Genomic DNA, 20570 nt, shown 5'->3' with positions numbered 1-20570 from the left:
TCCTATAGGTGGCGCTGGAGCTCGGTCCTCGTCCTCTGAAGAGGCAAGTTGCTTATTTAATTTCCTAGAGGATCATGAAGGCGTTTCAGTCTCCTCACTCCGGCGTGTCACTCTCCACAAGGAGACACCTTACCCCGTAGATCACAATGCAGCACCATGGGAAGTCACTGGCTGCAATGACACGCGTGTCAGCCATGCCTTATCCCACACATTACAGAACAGCCGAGTCCTGGCCACATTCTCACTAATATCAGTCCCTGGCTACATGGACAAGGCTGAGATAGTCCCAGCCCTGTGATAGAACGCTGGGGCAGTTGGAGGGGCAGTTGGGCTGTGCACACGCTGAGTCTGCATGTCTGTCCTTATCCCAGCAAAGTGAGATTCTGGAATGCTGTGCACACATTGCTTCATTTTTCCTTGCACTTTTGGGTGCTGAAATATTAATCTGCCGCGTGTCCCTTGGTGCGGGGGTTTTTTGTTTGTTTGGTTTTTTAGCCCTTCCAGGGATTAATTTTACAACAAAACACTCGGCAAAAAAATGCCCCAAAACCTCATGATAAAATAAGCATGCACTTTTTTTTGCCGTTTTCTGCCACAAGCAGCATTTTTGTGCAGATAATCTTTGCAACTAATCAGCAGCGTGCGCACATACCATATACTCAGTCTGCAGCTAATCAGCAGCGTGCGCACATACCGTATACTCAGTCTGCAGCTAATCAGCAGCGTGCGCACATACCATATACTCAGTCTGCAGCTAATCAGCAGCGTACGCACAAACCATATACTCAGTCTGCAGCTAATCAGCAGCGTGCGCACATACCATATACTCAGTCTGCAGCTAATCAGCAGCGTGCGCACATACCATATACTCAGTCTGCAGCTAATCAGCAGCGTGCGCACATACCATATACTCAGTCTGCAGCTAATCAGCAGCGTACGCACAAACCATATACTCAGTCTGCAGCTAATCAGCAGCGTGCGCACATACCATATACTCAGTCTGCAGCTAATCAGCAGCGTGCGCACATACCATATACTCAGTCTGCAGCTAATCAGCAGCGTACGCACAAACCATATACTCAGTCTGCAGCTAATCAGCAGCGTGTGCACAAACCATATACTCAGTCTGCAGCTAATCAGCAGCGTGCGCACAAACCATATACTCAGTCTGCAGCTAATCAGCAGCGTGCGCACAAACCATATACTCAGTCTGCAGCTAATCAGCAGCGTGTGCACAAACCATGTACTCAGTCTGCAGCTAATCAGCAGCGTGTGCACATACCATATACTCAGTCTGCAGCTAATCAGCAGCGTGTGCACATACCATATACTCAGTCTGCAGCTAATCAGCAGCGTGCGCACATACCATATACTCAGTCTGCAGCTAATCAGCAGCGTACGCACAAACCATATACTCAGTCTGCAGCTAATCAGCAGCGTGCGCACATACCATATACTCAGTCTGCACCTAATCAGCAGCGTGCGCACATACCATATACTCAGTCTGCAGCTAATCAGCAGCGTGCGCACATACCATATACTCAGTCTGCAGCTAATCAGCAGCGTACGCACAAACCATATACTCAGTCTGCAGCTAATCAGCAGCGTGCGCATATACCATATACTCAGTCTGCAGCTAATCAGCAGCGTGCGCACATACCATATACTCAGTCTGCAGCTAATCAGCAGCGTGCGCACATACCATATACTCAGTCTGCAGCTAATCAGCAGCGTGCGCACATACCATATACTCAGTCTGCAGCTAATCAGCAGCGTACGCACATACCATATACTCAGTCTGCAGCTAATCAGCAGCGTGCGCACATACCATATACTCAGTCTGCAGCTAATCAGCAGCGTGCGCACATACCGTATACTCAGTCTGCAGCTAATCAGCAGCGTGCGCACATACCATATACTCAGTCTGCAGCTAATCAGCAGCATGATCATAGGAACTAAGGGGCACCTTTCCCCTACTGGGATCACCACCAGCAACAATAGACCATATCAAGAAAGAAAGAATTGCTGTATATAGGGATCAACCAATAAGATTTTGTTCAAATCATCAAAAATGTATTTTATTGGCACAAATTTTATACACACAAAAATATCCACAGAGCAGTGAAAACTAGCAAAAAAAAACATCTAAAAACAGTCACCGAACCCCCAATACACAGTTCCATGTTAGGAGCCCAGCAGCATGATCCTGAATGAAACTCCACAAGATGTACAAATCAGTAATATTCACAGGCAGAAATGCAGGACCCGTGCACATTGTCACTGCCAACCCGATGCCATATAGTGCCCTAGAGAATCGTGCCCATCTGGCACCACCATCAATAATATTCACAGGCAGAAATGCAGGACCCGTGCACATTGTCACTGCCAACCCGATGCCATATAGTGCCCTAGAGAATCGTGCCCATCTGGCACCACCATCAATAATATTCACAGGCAGAAATGCAGGACCCGTGCACATTGTCACTGCCAACCCGATGCCATATAGTGCTCTAGAGAATCGTGCCCATCTGGCACCATCAATAATATTCACAGGCAGAAATGCAGGACCCGTGCACATTGTCACTGCCAACCCGATGCCATATAGTGCTCTAGAGAATCGTGCCCATCTGGCACCATCAATAATATTCACAGGCAGAAATGCAGGACCCGTGCACATTGTCACTGCCAACCCGATGCCATATAGTGCCCTAGAGAATCGTGCCCATCTGGCACCATCAATAATATTCACAGGCAGAAATGCAGGACCCGTGCACATTGTCACTGCCAACCCGATGCCATATAGTGCCCTAGAGAATCGTGCCCATCTGGCACCATCAATAATATTCACAGGCAGAAATGCAGGACCCGTGCACATTGTCACTGCCAACCCGATGCCATATAGTGCCCTAGAGAATCGTGCCCATCTGGCACCATCAATAATATTCACAGGCAGAAATGCAGGACCCGTGCACATTGTCACTGCCAACCCGATGCCATATAGTGCCCTAGAGAATCGTGCCCATCTGGCACCATCAATAATATTCACAGGCAGAAATGCAGGACCCGTGCACATTGTCACTGCCAACCCGATGCCATATAGTGCCCTAGAGAATCGTGCCCATCTGGCACCACCAATAATATTCACAGGCAGAAATGCAGGACCCGTGCACATTGTCACTGCCAACCCGATGCCATATAGTGCCCTAGAGAATCGTGCCCATCTGGCACCATCAATAATATTCACAGGCATAAATGCAGGACCCGTGCACATTGTCACTGCCAACCCGATGCCATATAGTGCTCTAGAGAATCGTGCCCATCTGGCACCACCAATAATATTCACAGGCAGAAATGCAGGACCCGTGCACATTGTCACTGCCAACCCGATGCCATATAGTGCTCTAGAGAATCGTGCCCATCTGGCACCATCAATAATATTCACAGGCAGAAATGCAGGACCCGTGCACATTGTCACTGCCAACCCGATGCCATATAGTGCCCTAGAGAATCGTGCCCATCTGGCACCATCAATAATATTCACAGGCATAAATGCAGGACCCGTGCACATTGTCACTGCCAACCCGATGCCATATAGTGCCCTAGAGAATCGTGCCCATCTGGCACCATCAATAATATTCACAGGCAGAAATGCAGGACCCGTGCACATTGTCACTGCCAACCCGATGCCATATAGTGCCCTAGAGAATCGTGCCCATCTGGCACCACCATCAATAATATTCACAGGCAGAAATGCAGGACCCGTGCACATTGTCACTGCAAACCCGATGCCATATAGTGCTCTAGAGAATCGTGCCCATCTGGCACCATCAATAATATTCACAGGCAGAAATGCAGGACCCGTGCACATTGTCACTGCAAACCCGATGCCATATAGTGCCCTAGAGAATCGTGCCCATCTGGCACCATCAATAATATTCACAGGCAGAAATGCAGGACCCGTGTGCGAATAGTCACTGCAAACCCGATGCCATATAGTGCCCTAGAGAATCGTACCCATCTGGCACCATCAATAATATTCACAGGCAGAAATGCAGGACCCGTGCACATTGTCACTGCCAACCCGATGCCATATAGTGCCCTAGAGAATCGTGCCCATCTGGCACCATCAATAATATTCACAGGCAGAAATGCAGGACCCGTGCACATTGTCACTGCCAACCCGATGCCATATAGTGCCCTAGAGAATCGTGCCCATCTGGCACCATCAATAATATTCACAGGCAGAAATGCAGGACCCGTGCACATTGTCACTGCCAACCCGATGCCATATAGTGCTCTAGAGAATCGTGCCCATCTGGCACCATCAATAATATTCACAGGCAGAAATGCAGGACCCGTGCACATTGTCACTGCCAACCCGATGCCATATAGTGCTCTAGAGAATCGTGCCCATCTGGCACCATCAATAATATTCACAGGCAGAAATGCAGGACCCGTGCACATTGTCACTGCCAACCCGATGCCATATAGTGCCCTAGAGAATCGTACCCATCTGGCACCATCAATAATATTCACAGGCAGAAATGCAGGACCCGTGCACATTGTCACTGCCAACCCGATGCCATATAGTGCTCTAGAGAATCGTACCCCTCTGGCACGATCAGCAATACAATATAAGAAGTACAAAATACTAGAAAAAGAAGGGATGAGATACCCTATAATGAGGAAATCAATACGCCCAGTTCAATAATCAAACCAGGTAAGTCCCAGACTATCCAGAAAGTCATCACGAGCTGTGTTACCGCTTGCTAGAAGTCCCACATTTAAGCTGGTGTGAGGCCTCAGGATCGGCACAAGTATGGGGTGCTGCCCGACGCGTATCGCCACTGGAGATGTGGCTTCCTCAAGGGCCAAAAAATGAATGTCAATCCCAACACCATTCCTAGTGCTACTTATCCTATGAGCCGAGCACTTACCCGCTGTGCCTAATCATGCTCCAGGGCAGTGTGAGAAGTCAGGCTAAGGCCCAGGAATAATAAGGTCAGTGACGCAAAGACAGGCGGCGGATATTCCTATGTAGGAAAGGCTGGTTTCACACTTGCGCTATTTTGACGCAAGCGGAATCCGTCAGTAATGTAGTACAGTTCATTTATTTACAGTGGAAGCGCGTTACTATGGCGCGTGTGTGTCATGCAGTACCGCTTGTGTCCACATGGTGTCGCGCTTCCACTGTAAATAAATGAACTGTGCTACATTACTGACGGATTCCGCTTGCGTCAAAATAGCGCAAGTGTGAGTGGGGCCCAATGGAGCAGAAAATCAGCTGTACCATGCGTGGTACACCCAACATGCAGGTAAAAAAATAAAAATTGCATTCAGGATACAAGTGATCCGATTATAACGAACTACACGTACTTGTCCTATCATAATAAAAATATATCCCCAATAGTACATATAAGATGCAACATCATTATGTTAGATCAGTATTCATTATAAATACAATAAGCGACATATATGTGAGGAGCGTTCTATCTATATTAGCATCTAACGCGGTATAAAAATACAGACAGAATTACCGGCGGACTATGCGTGTTCTATCATCTCTGATAGAACGTAGACAGTGCAATCTCATGGATTTAAATTGCTGTTAGATATAGGTATAATGAGTGACACATGGGGAACGTTCTATCCATACCAGTGTGTAACGCGGTATATGAATAGTGTGGGCCAGCCCACATCCTACACTTACTAATCTACGACCCATCTCCCTGATGTGTCAGAACAGATTATCATTACAACCTCATGGATTTAAATTGCTGTTAGATATAGGTATAATGAGTGACACATGGGGAACGCTCTATCCATACCAGTGTGTAACGCGGTATATGAATAGTGTGGGCCAGCCCACATCCTACACTTACTAATCTACGACCCATCTCCCTGATGTGTCAGAACAGATTATCATTACAACATCATGGATTTAAATTGCTGTTAGATATAGGTATAATGAGTGACACATGGGGAACGCTCTATCCATACCAGTGTCTAGCGCGGTATATGAATAGTGTGGGCCAGCCCACGTCCTACACTTACTAATCTACGACCCATCTCCCTGATGTGTCAGAACAGATTATCATCACAATCTCATGGATTTAAATTGCTGTTAGATATAGGTATAATGAGTGACACATGGGGAACGCTCTATCCATACCAGTGTGTAACGCGGTATATGAATAGTGTGGGCCAGCCCACATCCTACACTTACTAATCTAGGACCCATCTCCCTGATGTGTCAGAACAGATTATCATCACAATCTCATGGATTTAAATTGCTGTTAGATATAGGTATAATGAGTGACACATGGGGAACGTTCTATCCATACCAGTGTGTAACGCGGTATATGAATAGTGTGGGCCAGCCCACATCCTACACTTACTAATCTACGACCCATCTCCCTGATGTGTCAGAACAGATTATCATTACAACCTCATGGATTTAAATTGCTGTTAGATATAGGTATAATGAGTGACACATGGGGAACGCTCTATCCATACCAGTGTGTAACGCGGTATATGAATAGTGTGGGCCAGCCCACATCCTACACTTACTAATCTACGACCCATCTCCCTGATGTGTCAGAACAGATTATCATTACAACCTCATGGATTTAAATTGCTGTTAGATATAGGTATAATGAGTGACACATGGGGAACGCTCTATCCATACCAGTGTGTAACGCGGTATATGAATAGTGTGGGCCAGCCCACGTCCTACACTTACTAATCTACGACCCATCTCCCTGATGTGTCAGAACAGATCATCATTACAATCTCCATTGTACAGTAATATATCCACTATAAAGAGACAATCGCCGCGACCACAAGATAAATCCATTATATTCATCACCATAAAGCCTCTGACATAATCACTAATATATGTTTCTTACGAGATCTCCAGTACTCAGGAATATTTATTCCTTATTTTAGCAAGATATGCATCATTATATAGATATACAAATAGGAGAAATCACAGACCATAGATGTATATTTAACACTGTATATCAAAACACAGATGGTGGTGCCAGAGGACAAGCAATAGTTCCCATTAATAAAGTCATTTAATAGGTATCCATGGGTTAGACTTGTCCAGGTGGCTCATCCTTCATCAGTCAGGCCCCAATTCCATGTCCAACATCCATAACTTCATGCCATGAACTGCAGAGAAAAACAAACCAGAGGCTTAATCCATGAGTTCCCATTGTTTTGTAATAACCAGTGTATAGGAGCTCTTCATCAAGTCCTTGTGGTACCAGGCTTTAATTCAAAACTGTGTCTGGACGGTAAACGGTTCCAATGGCTTCCCACCGGTAACCCGCTCCCCAGCTTGGATATGGGCTGGAGGAGCCCCTTTTGCCCGCAGGCTCTGGCCCTGGGAACTTTAGCCTTGGCGGTGGCGCTGTCTCCCTCTCTCGGTTGGACTGTTGCCTTCTGTCGGGACTTGGTCATTGGGAAACCCAGGAGGTTCCCTTCACTAATGAATTTGGCAAATTCACGGCGACTCCTAGCCTTGCCGGGGTCCATAAGCCCCTGCCGGATGGTGCTGGCTTCTCTTTGTGTACCGGTCCGGTACCGCCAGGCCACCGCCCGTCCACGGTCATTGCAGTACACTCCAATCAGCCACTCCTGCAGACGGTCACAACCGTCTGCCAACCTTGCTGATCTGTCCGGGCCACACACCCGGACCAACTTCAGGCTCTTTTACTGCTTCTCTCCTTCCCCTTTCACTTCTCAAACTGCCCTCACTCCTCTCCAAAGCTAATCTGCCTGGTTTTCCCGCCTCCAAGACTGTGAACTCCTCGGTGGGCGGGGCCAACCACCTGGCCCACCCTCTGGTGTGATCATCAGCCCCTGTAGGAAGGCAACAAGGGTTTTGTGTTCTGACTTCGGTGTGCCTGACCGGGAGTGTGGGGTGTGTTGGTGTTGTTCTCTGTGGCCCCTGGCTTGTCCAGGGTGCCACATAGATAATTCCACATTATCAGAGGCCACCATAAATGGGCACACGTTACATGACCCACATGGGTATGTACCCTTCAACTTTGTTCCTCAGCCCGTTCTGGTCACAGGTCTTCTGAAATGGCTCTTCGTCAGAAGGCTCTTCAGATTGTCAGCTCGCCTAGCAATCGACGTGGGTCGTGCAGGGATGTGATGTACCAATCTCCCATCGCTCTGTAAGATGCCCCAATTGCGGTCCAAGATGTTCCGAATGCCTCCCACTGTGTGTTGTAAGTTGTAATCAAGATCACAGTGTTTGGCTGGTTTTCTTCCTTGTGACCCAGAGTTCAGGCCTATTCACATTTCTAGAGAACTGGAAAGACCCTGATGCCACTTTCCATAGATACAGTGGAGTAGCAAAGGGGGGGCGGAGGGGGCGGCACGTGTCAGGGGGGCGGCACGTGTCAGGGGGGCGGCATTTTGGCCACTCGCCTTCAGTTCTGCTGCCCCCGGGCCGAATTCCGGGGACCGGAGTCCTCAGCAGGAAACTGTTGCTGCTGTCTCTTTAAGGCATGCAGACCATAGTGCCCTGCTGGATTGAGCTTCATCTGTGGGAGGAGCTACCGCCTGGCATCCTGCTCTGTCCCACAGAGATGAAAGAGTGCCAGCCAGCAACCCCCAGCAGAGCGCTGGCCTCCGGCGCTGTGTGGGCCCCCTCTCATCCGTGTCCGAGCGGTATGTGCTACCCCCCTCCCCCACTTCGACCTGTATACTCCCTCCCAGCCACCCGGTTTATGGGCCCCAGTGAGCTGCATGGGCTTTCCCCACCTCAGGAGCTGCGTGTGCAGGCCCCCAGGAGCCGCGTGTGTCGGTGCAGGCTCAGCTCTGCTACATCTGCCCTGTGCTTGGTGCAGGCTCAGCTCTGCTACATCTACCCTGTGCTTGGTGCAGGCACAGCTCTGCTACATCTGCCCTGTGCTTGATGCAGGCACAGCTCTGCTACATCTGCCCTGTGCTTGGTGCAGGCTCAGCTCTGCTACATCTGCCCTGTGCTTGGTGCAGGCACAGCTCTGCTACATCTGCCCTGTGCTTGGTGCAGGCACAGCTCTGCTACATCTGCCCTGTGCTTGGTGCAGGCACAGCTCTGCTACATCTGTCCTGTGCTTGGTGCAGGCTCAGCTCTGCTACATCTGCCCTGTGCTTGGTGCAGCCTCAGCTCTGCTACATCTGCCCTGTGTCTGGTGCAGGCTCAGCTCTACTACACCTGCCCTGTGTCTGGTGCAGGCTCAGCTCTGCTACATCTGCCCTGTGTCTGGTGCAGGCTCAGCTCTGCTACATCTACCCTGTGCTTGGTGCAGGCACAGCTCTGCTACATCTGCCCTGTGCTTGATGCAGGCACAGCTCTGCTACATCTGCCCTGTGCTTGGTGCAGGCTCAGCTCTGCTACATCTGCCCTGTGCTTGGTGCAGGCACAGCTCTGCTACATCTGCCCTGTGCTTGGTGCAGGCTCAGCTCTGCTACATCTGCCCTGTGCTTGGTGCAGGCACAGCTCTGCTACATCTGCCCTGTGCTTGGTGCAGGCACAGCTCTGCTACATCTGTCCTGTGCTTGGTGCAGGCTCAGCTCTGCTACATCTGCCCTGTGCTTGGTGCAGCCTCAGCTCTGCTACATCTGCCCTGTGTCTGGTGCAGGCTCAGCTCTACTACACCTGCCCTGTGTCTGGTGCAGGCTCAGCTCTGCTACATCTGCCCTGTGCTTGGTGCAGGCTCAGCTCTGCTACATCTACCCTGTGCTTGGTGCAGGCACAGCTCTGCTACATCTGCCCTGTGCTTGATGCAGGCACAGCTCTGCTACATCTGCCCTGTGCTTGGTGCAGGCTCAGCTCTGCTACATCTGCCCTGTGCTTGGTGCAGGCACAGCTCTGCTACATCTGCCCTGTGCTTGGTGCAGGCTCAGCTCTGCTACATCTGCCCTGTGCTTGGTGCAGGCACAGCTCTGCTACATCTGCCCTGTGCTTGGTGCAGGCTCAGCTCTGCTACATCTGCCCTGTGTCTGGTGCAGGCTCAGCTCTGCTACATCTGCCCTGTGTCTGGTGCAGGCTCAGCTCTGCTACATCTGCCCTGTGTCTGGTGCAGGCTCAGCTCTGCTACATCTGCCCTGTGCTTGGTGTAGGCTCAGCTCTGCTACATCTGCCCTGTGCTTGGTGCAGGCACAGCTCTGCTACATCTGTCCTGTGCTTGGTGCAGGCACAGCTCTGCTACATCTGCCCTGTGCTTGGTGCAGGCACAGCTCTGCTACATCTGTCCTGTGCTTGGTGCAGGCTCAGCTCTGCTACATCTGCCCTGTGCTTGGTGCAGCCTCAGCTCTGCTACATCTGCCCTGTGTCTGGTGCAGGCTCAGCTCTACTACACCTGCCCTGTGTCTGGTGCAGGCTCAGCTCTGCTACATCTGCCCTGTGCTTGGTGCAGGCTCAGCTCTGCTACATCTACCCTGTGCTTGGTGCAGGCACAGCTCTGCTACATCTGCCCTGTGCTTGATGCAGGCACAGCTCTGCTACATCTGCCCTGTGCTTGGTGCAGGCTCAGCTCTGCTACATCTGCCCTGTGCTTGGTGCAGGCACAGCTCTGCTACATCTGCCCTGTGCTTGGTGCAGGCTCAGCTCTGCTACATCTGCCCTGTGCTTGGTGCAGGCACAGCTCTGCTACATCTGCCCTGTGCTTGGTGCAGGCTCAGCTCTGCTACATCTGCCCTGTGTCTGGTGCAGGCTCAGCTCTGCTACATCTGCCCTGTGTCTGGTGCAGGCTCAGCTCTGCTACATCTGCCCTGTGTCTGGTGCAGGCTCAGCTCTGCTACATCTGCCCTGTGCTTGGTGTAGGCTCAGCTCTGCTACATCTGCCCTGTGCTTGGTGCAGGCACAGCTCTGCTACATCTGTCCTGTGCTTGGTGCAGGCTCAGCTCTGCTACATCTGCCCTGTGCTTGGTGCAGCCTCAGCTCTGCTACATCTGCCCTGTGTCTGGTGCAGGCTCAGCTCTACTACACCTGCCCTGTGTCTGGTGCAGGCTCAGCTCTGCTACATCTGCCCTGTGCTTGGTGCAGGCTCAGCTCTGCTACATCTACCCTGTGCTTGGTGCAGGCACAGCTCTGCTACATCTGCCCTGTGCTTGATGCAGGCACAGCTCTGCTACATCTGCCCTGTGCTTGGTGCAGGCTCAGCTCTGCTACATCTGCCCTGTGCTTGGTGCAGGCACAGCTCTGCTACATCTGCCCTGTGCTTGGTGCAGGCTCAGCTCTGCTACATCTGCCCTGTGCTTGGTGCAGGCACAGCTCTGCTACATCTGCCCTGTGCTTGGTGCAGGCACAGCTCTGCTACATCTGTCCTGTGCTTGGTGCAGGCTCAGCTCTGCTACATCTGCCCTGTGCTTGGTGCAGCCTCAGCTCTGCTACATCTGCCCTGTGTCTGGTGCAGGCTCAGCTCTACTACACCTGCCCTGTGTCTGGTGCAGGCTCAGCTCTGCTACATCTGCCCTGTGTCTGGTGCAGGCTCAGCTCTGCTACATCTGCCCTGTGTCTGGTGCAGGCTCAGCTCTGCTACATCTGCCCTGTGTCTGGTGCAGGCTCAGCTCTGCTACATCTGCCCTGTTCTTGGTGTAGGCTCAGCTCTGCTACATCTGCCCTTTGCTTGGTGCAGCCTCAGCTCTGCTACATCTGCCCTGTGTCTGGTGCAGGCTCAGCTCTGCTACATCTGCCCTGTGTCTGGTGCAGGCTCAGCTCTAGTACACCTGCCCTGTGTCTGGTGCAGCCTCAGCTCTGCTACATCTGCCCTGTGTCTGGTGCAGGCTCAGCTCTGCTACATCTGCCCTGTGTCTGGTGCAGGCTCAGCTCTGCTATATCTGCCCTGTGTCTGGTGCAGGCTCAGCTCTGCTACATCTGCCCTGTGCTTGGTGTAGGCTCAGCTCTGCTACATCTGCCCTTTGCTTGGTGCAGCCTCAGCTCTGCTACATCTGCCCTGTGTCTGGTGCAGGCTCAGCTCTGCTACATCTGCCCTGTGTCTGGTGCAGGCTCAGCTCTGCTACATCTGCCCTGTGTCTGGTGCAGGCTCAGCTCTGCTACATCTGCCCTGTGTCTGGTGCAGGCTCAGCTCTGCTACATCTGCCCTGTGTCTGGTGCAGGCTCAGCTCTGCTACATCTGCCCTGTGTCTGGTGCAGGCTCAGCTCTGCTACATCTGCCCTGTGCTTGGTGTAGGCTCAGCTCTGCTACATCTGCCCTTTGCTTGGTGCAGCCTCAGCTCTGCTACATCTGCCCTGTGTCTGGTGCAGGCTCAGCTCTGCTACATCTGCCCTGTGCTTGGTGCTGGCTCAGCTCTGCTACATCTGCCCTTTGCTTGGTGCAGCCTGTGACGGGGTATGCGACAGAGCAGTAAGGGACGCCAGGCCAAGGAACAATCCAAGAAGATTTAATGAGGCAGGGAGCATAAAACATGCAATATTAAAATGGTTCTTTAGAGTCCACACAAAGGAAATAGGTCCGGGGGCGCCAAGGAGAATGCAAAAGTCCTCAAAGTCCAATCGTCCATGTACAGGCGATAAGGAGCTGGCCTTAGCACAGGTCCTCACCCTTTACTCAACAAAGCATAACCCCACGTGGCCGCGGATCTCCAGTCTGTAACAGTCCACACACACAGACCCCAGGATCCAGCCTCAGCTATAGATCCTAGTACGTCTCCAGCCGAGATCCAACTAACTGAACTAACATGTTCTTCTCTCCTGGGATCAGCCCCTTAGGTGGGCACACCTCCCCCTGGCCATTTGATGCATGAATGGACTTTAGACTGCTGGCTCTGTTCTGTTTACCAAGTTGTAGATTGGAGAAGTCCCATGCTGAGAAGAACAATATATATATGCAACCCCCACCAAATCAATGACAATAGCTACTGCTGAAGCCTGATTGCAATATGATACAGGCTGGGAGGAAGGTATGGTCACTTACATCCCAAGACATTTCAAAGTGTTCAGTAAGTACAACCAAAGGAAAGTGACATCACATCCTGACATAGTATTACAGCAAATACAGTGAGAAGGTAAAATACATCACATGGCATCTTATACAAGAAATATGGGATGGAGAAAAGCACATACATCATGACACAGCCTCAGCTCTGCTACATCTGCCCTGTGTCTGGTGCAGGCTCAGCTCTGCTACACCTGACCTGTGTCTGGTGCAGGCTCAGCTCTGCTACATCTGCCCTGTGTCTGGTGCAGGCTCAGCCCTGCTACATCTGCCCTGTGCTTGGTGTAGGCTCAGCTCTGCTACATCTGCCCTTTGCTTGGTGCAGCCTCAGCTCTGCTACATCTGCCCTGTGTCTGGTGCAGGCTCAGCTCTGCTACACCTGCCCTGTGTCTTGTGCAGGCTCAGCTCTGCTACATCTGCCCTGTGTCTGGTGCAGGCTCAGCCCTGCTACATCTGCACTGTGCTTGGTGTAGGCTCAGCTCTGCTACATCTGCCCTGTGCTCGGTGCAGGCTCAGCTCTGCTACACCTGCCCTGTGTCTGGTGCAGGCTCAGCTCTGCTACATCTGCCCTGTGTCTGGTGCAGGCTCAGCTCTGCTACATCTGCCCTGTGCTTGGTGCTGGCTCAGCTCTGCTACATCTGCCCTTTGCTTGGTGCAGCCTGTGACGGGGTATGCGACAGAGCAGTAAGGGACGCCAGGCCAAGGAACAATCCAAGAAGATTTAATGAGGCAGGGAGCATAAAACATGCAATATTAAAATGGTTCTTTAGAGTCCACACAAAGGAAATAGGTCCGGGGGCACCAAGGAGAATGCAAAAGTCCTCAAAGTCCAATCGTCCATGTACAGGCGATAAGGAGCTGGCCTTAGCACAGGTCCTCACCCTTCACTCAACAAAGCATAACCCCACGTGGCCGCGGATCTCCAGTCTGTAACAGTCCACACACACAGACCCCAGGATCCAGCCTCAGCTATAGATCCTAGTACGTCTCCAGCCGAGATCCAACTAACTGAACTAACATGTTCTTCTCTCCTGGGATCAGCCCCTTAGGTGGGCACACCTCTCCCTGGCCATTTGATGCATGAATGGACTTTAGACTGCTGGCTCTGTTCTGTTTACCAAGTTGTAGATTGGAGAAGTCCCATGCTGAGAAGAACAATATATATATGCAACCCCCACCAAATCAATGACAATAGCTACTGCTGAAGCCTGATTGCAATATGATACAGGCTGGGAGGAAGGTATGGTCACTTACATCCCAAGACATTTCAAAGTGTTCAGTAAGTACAACCAAAGGAAAGTGACATCACATCCTGACATAGTATTACAGCAAATACAGTGAGAAGGTAAAATACATCACATGGCATCTTATACAAAAAATATGGGATGGAGAAAACTACATACATCATGACACAGCCTCAGCTCTGCTACATCTGCCCTGTGTCTGGTGCAAGCTCAGCTCTGCTACACCTGCCCTGTGTCTGGTGCAGGCTCAGCTCTGCTACATCTGCCCTGTGTCTGGTGCAGGCTCAGCTCTGCTACACCTGACCTGTGTCTGGTGCAGGCTCAGCCCTGCTACATCTGCACTGTGCTTGGTGTAGGCTCAGCTCTGCTACATCTGCCCTGTGCTCGGTGCAGGCTCAGCTCTGCTACACCTGCCCTGTGTGTGGTGCAGGCTCAGCTCTGCTACACCTGCCCTGTGTCTGGTGCAGGCTCAGCTCTGCTACATCTGCCCTGTGTCTGGTGCAAGCTCAGCTCTGCTACATCTGCCCTGTGCTTGGTGCAGGCTCAGCTCCTCTACATCTTTCCTGTGCTTTGTGCAGGCTCAGCTCCGCTACATCTTCCCTGTGCTTGGTACAGCCTCAGCTCTGCTACATCTGCCCTGTGTCTGGTGCGGGCTCAGCTCTACTACACCTGCCCTGTGTCTGGTGCAGGCTCAGCTCTGCTACATCTGCCCTGTGTCTGGTGCAGGCTCAGCTCTGCTACATCTGCCCTGTGCTTGGTGTAGGCTCAGCTCTGCTACATCTGCCCTTTGCTTGGTGCAGCCTCAGCTCTGCTACATCTGCCCTGTGTCTGGTGCAGGCTCAGCTCTACTACACCTGCCCTGTGTCTGGTGCAGGCTCAGCTCTGCTACATCTGCCCTGTGTCTGGTGCAGGCTCAGCTCTGCTACATCTGCACTGTGTCTGGTGCAGGCTCAGCTCTGCTACATCTGCCCTGTGTCTGGTGCAGGCTCAGCTCTGCTACATCTGCCCTGTGTCTGGTGCAGGCTCAGCTCTGCTACATCTGCCCTGTGCTTGGTGCAGGCTCAGCTCCTCTACATCTTTCCTGTGCTTTGTGCAGGCTCAGCTCCGCTACATCTTCCCTGTGCTTGGTACAGCCTCAGCTCTGCTACATCTGCCCTGTGTCTGGTGCGGGCTCAGCTCTACTACACCTGCCCTGTGTCTGGTGCAGGCTCAGCTCTGCTACATCTGCCCTGTGTCTGGTGCAGGCTCAGCTCTGCTACATCTGCCCTGTGCTTGGTGTAGGCTCAGCTCTGCTACATCTGCCCTTTGCTTGGTGCAGGCTCAGCTCTGCTACATCTGCCCTGTGTCTGGTGCAGGCTCAGCTCTACTACACCTGCCCTGTGTCTGGTGCAGGCTCAGCTCTGCTACATCTGCCCTGTGTCTGGTGCAGGCTCAGCTCTGCTACATCTGCACTGTGCTTGGTGTAGGCTCAGCTCTGCTACATCTGCCCTTTGCTTGGTGCAGCCTCAGCTCTGCTACATCTGCCCTGTGTCTGGTGCAGGCTCAGCTCCTCTACATCTGCCCTGTGCTTGGTGCAGGCTCAGCTCCTCTACATCTGCCCTGTGCTTGGTGCAGGCTCAGCTCCTCTACATCTGCCCTGTGCTTGGTGCAGGCTCAGCTCCTCTACATCTGCCCTGTGCTTGGTGCAGGCTCAGCTCCTCTACATCTGCCCTGTGCTTGGTGCAGCCTCAGCTCTGCTACATCTGCCCTGTGCTTGGTGCAGCCTCAGCTCTGCAGCAGCCGCATGTGCGGGCCCCCAAAAGCCATGTGTGTGTCTATATGTGCAGCAGAGTTGTGTGTGTATGTATGTATGCAGTAGAGCTGTGTGTGTCTGTCTGTATGTAGCAGAGTTGTGTCTGTATGCATGTATGCAGCAGCTACAGTGTTGTGTGTCTGTATGTATGCATGTATGCAGCAGCTAGAGTTGTGTGTATGTATGAATGTATGCAGCAGCTACAGAGTTGTGTGTGCCTGTATGTATATATATATATGTATGCAGCAGCTGCAGAGTTGTGTGTGTCTGTATGTATGCTGCAGAGTTTTGTGTCTGTCGGTATGCAGTAGAGCTGTGTGTCTGTATAAATGCAGTAGAGCTGTGTGTGTCTGTATGTATGCTGCAGAGTTGTGTGTCTGTATGCAGTTGTGTGTCTGTATGCAGCAGAGTTGTGTGTCTGTATGTATGCATGTATGCAGCAGCTAGAGTTGTGTGTATGTATGAATGTATGCAGCAGCTACAGAGTTGTGTGTGCCTGTATGTATATATATATATATATATATGTATGCAGCAGCTGCAGAGTTGTGTGTGTCTGTATGTATGCTGCAGAGTTTTGTGTCTGTCGGTATGCAGTAGAGCTGTGTGTCTGTATAAATGCAGTAGAGCTGTGTGTGTCTGTATGTATGCTGCAGAGTTGTGTGTCTGTATGCAGTTGTGTGTCTGTATGCAGCAGAGTTGTGTGTCTCTATGTATGCTGCAGAGTTGTCTCTATATGTGCAGTAGAGCTGTGTGTGTCTGTATGTATGCAGCAGAGTTGTGTGTGTCTGTATGTATTCATGTATGCAGCAGCTACAGAGTTGTGTGTGTCTGTATGTATGCTGCAGAGTTGTGTGTCTGTCTGTATGTATGCAGTTGTGTGTGTCTGTATGCAGCAGAGTTGTGTGTGTCTGTCTGTATGTATGCTGCAGAGTTGTCTGTATGTATGCTGCAGAGTTGTGTGTCTGTCTGTATGTATGCAGTTGTGTGTGTCGGTATGCAGCAGAGCTGTGTGTGTCTGTATGTATGTATGCAGCAGAGTTTTGTGTGTCTGTATGCAGCAGAGCTGTGTGTGTCTGTATGTATGTATGCAGCAGAGTTTTGTGTGCCTGTATGTATGCAGCAGAGTTGTCTGTATAAATGCAGTAGAGCTGTGTGTGTCTGTATAAATGCAGTAGAGCTGTGTGTGTCTGTATGTATGCAGCAGAGTTGTGTGTGTCTGTATGTATTCATGTATGCAGCAGCTACAGAGTTGTGTGTGTCTGTATGTATGCTGCAGAGTTGTGTGTCTGTCTGTACGTATGCAGTTGTGTGTGTCTGTATGCAGCAGAGTTGTGTGTGTCTGTCTGTGTGTATGCTGCAGAGTTGTGTGTCTGTATGTATGCAGCAGAGCTGTGTGTGTCTGTATGTATGCAGCAGAGTTGTGTGTGTCTGTATGTATTCATGTATGCAGCAGCTACAGAGTTGTGTGTCTGTATGTATGCTGCAGAGTTGTGTGTCTGTCTGTATGTATGCAGCTGTGTGTGTCTGTATGCAGCAGAGTTGTGTGTGTCTGTCTGTATGTATGCTGCAGAGTTGTGCCTCTGTATGTATGCAGCAGAGCTGTGTGTGTCTGTATGTATGTATGCAGCAGAGCTGTGTGTGTCTGTGTGCAACAGAGTTGTGTGTGTCTGTCTGTATGTATGCTGCAGAGTTGTGTGTCTGTATGTATGCAGCAGAGCTGTGTGTGTCTGTATGTATGTATGCAGCAGAGTTTTGTGTGTCTGTATGTATGCAGCAGAGCTGTGTGTGTCTGTATGTATGCAGCAGAGCTGTGTGTGTGTATAATATAATGTGTGTAAAAAGGTGAAAGTCTAGGACTAATAGCAGCAGTCTACAATTAGATCTTTGATTGTAGTTCCATGAAAAATAAATATTTTGATGGTTTTCCAAATTTTTGAAAATTTCTGGATTATCAACGGCCAAAAGAGGGGGGCGGCAAATTTGACGACCGCCCCGGACGGCAAAAGCAGTAGCTACGCCACTGCGTGGATAGCCCCTTTTACGGAGTCTCTGAGTCAAATCCTGAGCATGGTGATTAAAGCCCTCTAGGCTACTACAGTTCCTTCTAATCCGCATATACTGTCCTTTAGGGATCCCCCTTCGGACATGAGGGGGATGGAAACTCGAAAAATGTAAAATGCTGTTCGTGGCTGTCACTTTACGATGGAGGGAGGTGACCAATCTACAATCCTGCAGAGAGATCTTCAAATCCAAAAATTCTACTGATACATCAGAAATCGTCGAGATCAAACTGATATGATAGGGATTGGCATTCAACTTTCTTTCTCTCTTGATATAATCAGCAGCATGTGCACATACCATATACTCAGTCTGCAGCTAATCAGCAGCGTGCGCACATACCATATACTCAGTCTGCAGCTAATCAGCAGCGTGCGCACATACCATGTACTCAGTCTGCAGCTAATCAGCAGCATGCACACATACCATATACTCAGTCTGCAGCTAATCAGCAGCGTGCGCACATACCATATACTCAGTCTGCAGCTAATCAGCAGCGTGCGCACATACCATATACTCAGTCTGCAGCTAATCAGCAGCGTGCGCACATACCATATACTCAGTCTTCAGCTAATCAGCAGCGTGCGCACATACCATATACTCAGTCTGCACCTAATCAGCAGCATGCACACATACCATATACTCAGTCTGTAGCTAATCAGCAGCGTGTGCACATACCATATACTCAGTCTTCAGCTAATCAGCAGCGTGCGCACATACCATATACTCAGTCTTCAGCTAATCAGCAGCGTGCGCACATACCATGTACTCAGTCTGCAGCTAATCAGCAGCGTGCGCACATTCCATATACTCAGTCTGCAGCTAATCAGCAGCGTGCGCACATACCATATACTCAGTCTGCAGCTCATCAGCAGCGTGTGCACATACCATGTACTCAGTCTGCAGCTAATCAGCAGCATGCACACATACCATATACTCAGTCTGCAGCTAATCAGCAGCGTGTGCACATACCATGTACTCAGTCTGCAGCTAATCAGCAGCGTGTGCACATACCATATACTCAGTCTGCAGCTCATCAGCAGCGTGTGCACATACCATATACTCAGTCTGCAGCTAATCAGCAGCGTGCGCACATACCATATACTCAGTCTTCAGCTAATCAGCAGCGTGCGCACATACCATGTACTCAGTCTGCAGCTAATCAGCAGCATGCACACATACCATATACTCAGTCTTCAGCTAATCAGCAGCGTGCGCACATACCATATACTCAGTCTGCAGCTAATCAGCAGCGTGCGCACATACCATATACTCAGTCTTCAGCTAATCAGCAGCGTGTGCACATACCATATATTCAGTCTTCAGCTAATCAGCAGCGTGCGCACATACCATATACTCAGTCTTCAGCTAATCAGCAGCGTGTGCACATACCATATACTCAGTCTTCAGCTAATCAGCAGCATGTGCACATTCCATATACTCAGTCTGCAGCTAATCAGCAGCGTGCGCACATACCATATACTCAGTCTGCACCTAATCAGCAGCATGTGCACATTCCATATACTCAGTCTGCAGCTAATCAGCAGCGTGCGCACATACCATATACTCAGTCTGCACCTAATCAGCAGCGTGTGCACATACCATATACTCAGTCTGCAGCTAATCAGCAGCGTGCGCACATACCATATACTCAGTCTGCAGCTAATCAGCAGCGTGCGCACATACCATGTACTCAGTCTGCAGCTAATCAGCAGCATGCACACATACCATATACTCAGTCTTCAGCTAATCAGCAGCGTGCGCACATACCATATACTCAGTCTGCAGCTAATCAGCAGCGTGCGCACATACCATATACTCAGTCTTCAGCTAATCAGCAGCGTGTGCACATACCATATACTCAGTCTTCAGCTAATCAGCAGCGTGCGCACATACCATATACTCAGTCTTCAGCTAATCAGCAGCGTGTGCACATACCATATACTCAGTCTTCAGCTAATCAGCAGCATGTGCACATTCCATATACTCAGTCTGCAGCTAATCAGCAGCGTGCGCACATACCATATACTCAGTCTGCACCTAATCAGCAGCATGTGCACATTCCATATACTCAGTCTGCAGCTAATCAGCAGCGTGCGCACATACCATATACTCAGTCTGCACCTAATCAGCAGCGTGTGCACATACCATATACTCAGTCTGCAGCTAATCAGCAGCGTGCGCACATACCATATACTCAGTCTGCAGCTAATCAGCAGCGTGCGCACATACCATGTACTCAGTCTGCAGCTAATCAGCAGCATGCACACATACCATATACTCAGTCTGCAGCTAATCAGCAGCGTGCGCACATACCATATACTCAGTCTGCAGCTAATCAGCAGCGTGCGCACATACCATATACTCAGTCTGCAGCTAATCAGCAGCGTGCGCACATACCATATACTCAGTCTGCAGCTAATCAGCAGCGTGCGTACATACCATATACTCAGTCTGCAGCTAATCAGCAGCGTGCGCACATACCATACACTCAGTCTGCAGCTAATCAGCAGC

At 50.5% G+C, this 20570-nt stretch overlaps 1 protein-coding gene across 1 annotated transcript in view; it reads left to right on the top strand.

Annotated features, from left to right (window-relative positions):
* Positions 1-8094: 8094 nt before the first annotated feature.
* The window catches only part of LOC142261665 (carbonic anhydrase 9-like), a 96367-nt gene continuing 83891 nt past the window's right edge, over positions 8095-20570 (top strand). Inside the window, exon 1 of the mRNA XM_075332134.1 lies at positions 8095-8146. Within this exon, the coding sequence (XP_075188249.1) occupies positions 8095-8146 (52 nt within the window). The remainder of the gene's footprint in view (positions 8147-20570) is intronic.

This window comes from Anomaloglossus baeobatrachus, unplaced genomic scaffold (assembly GCF_048569485.1).
Source record: "Anomaloglossus baeobatrachus isolate aAnoBae1 unplaced genomic scaffold, aAnoBae1.hap1 Scaffold_2366, whole genome shotgun sequence".
In the NCBI taxonomy this organism is placed as follows: Eukaryota; Metazoa; Chordata; class Amphibia; order Anura; family Aromobatidae; genus Anomaloglossus; species Anomaloglossus baeobatrachus.
The sequence above is the reverse complement of the archived record's forward strand: the minus strand, read 5'-3'. Positions and strand labels throughout refer to the sequence as shown.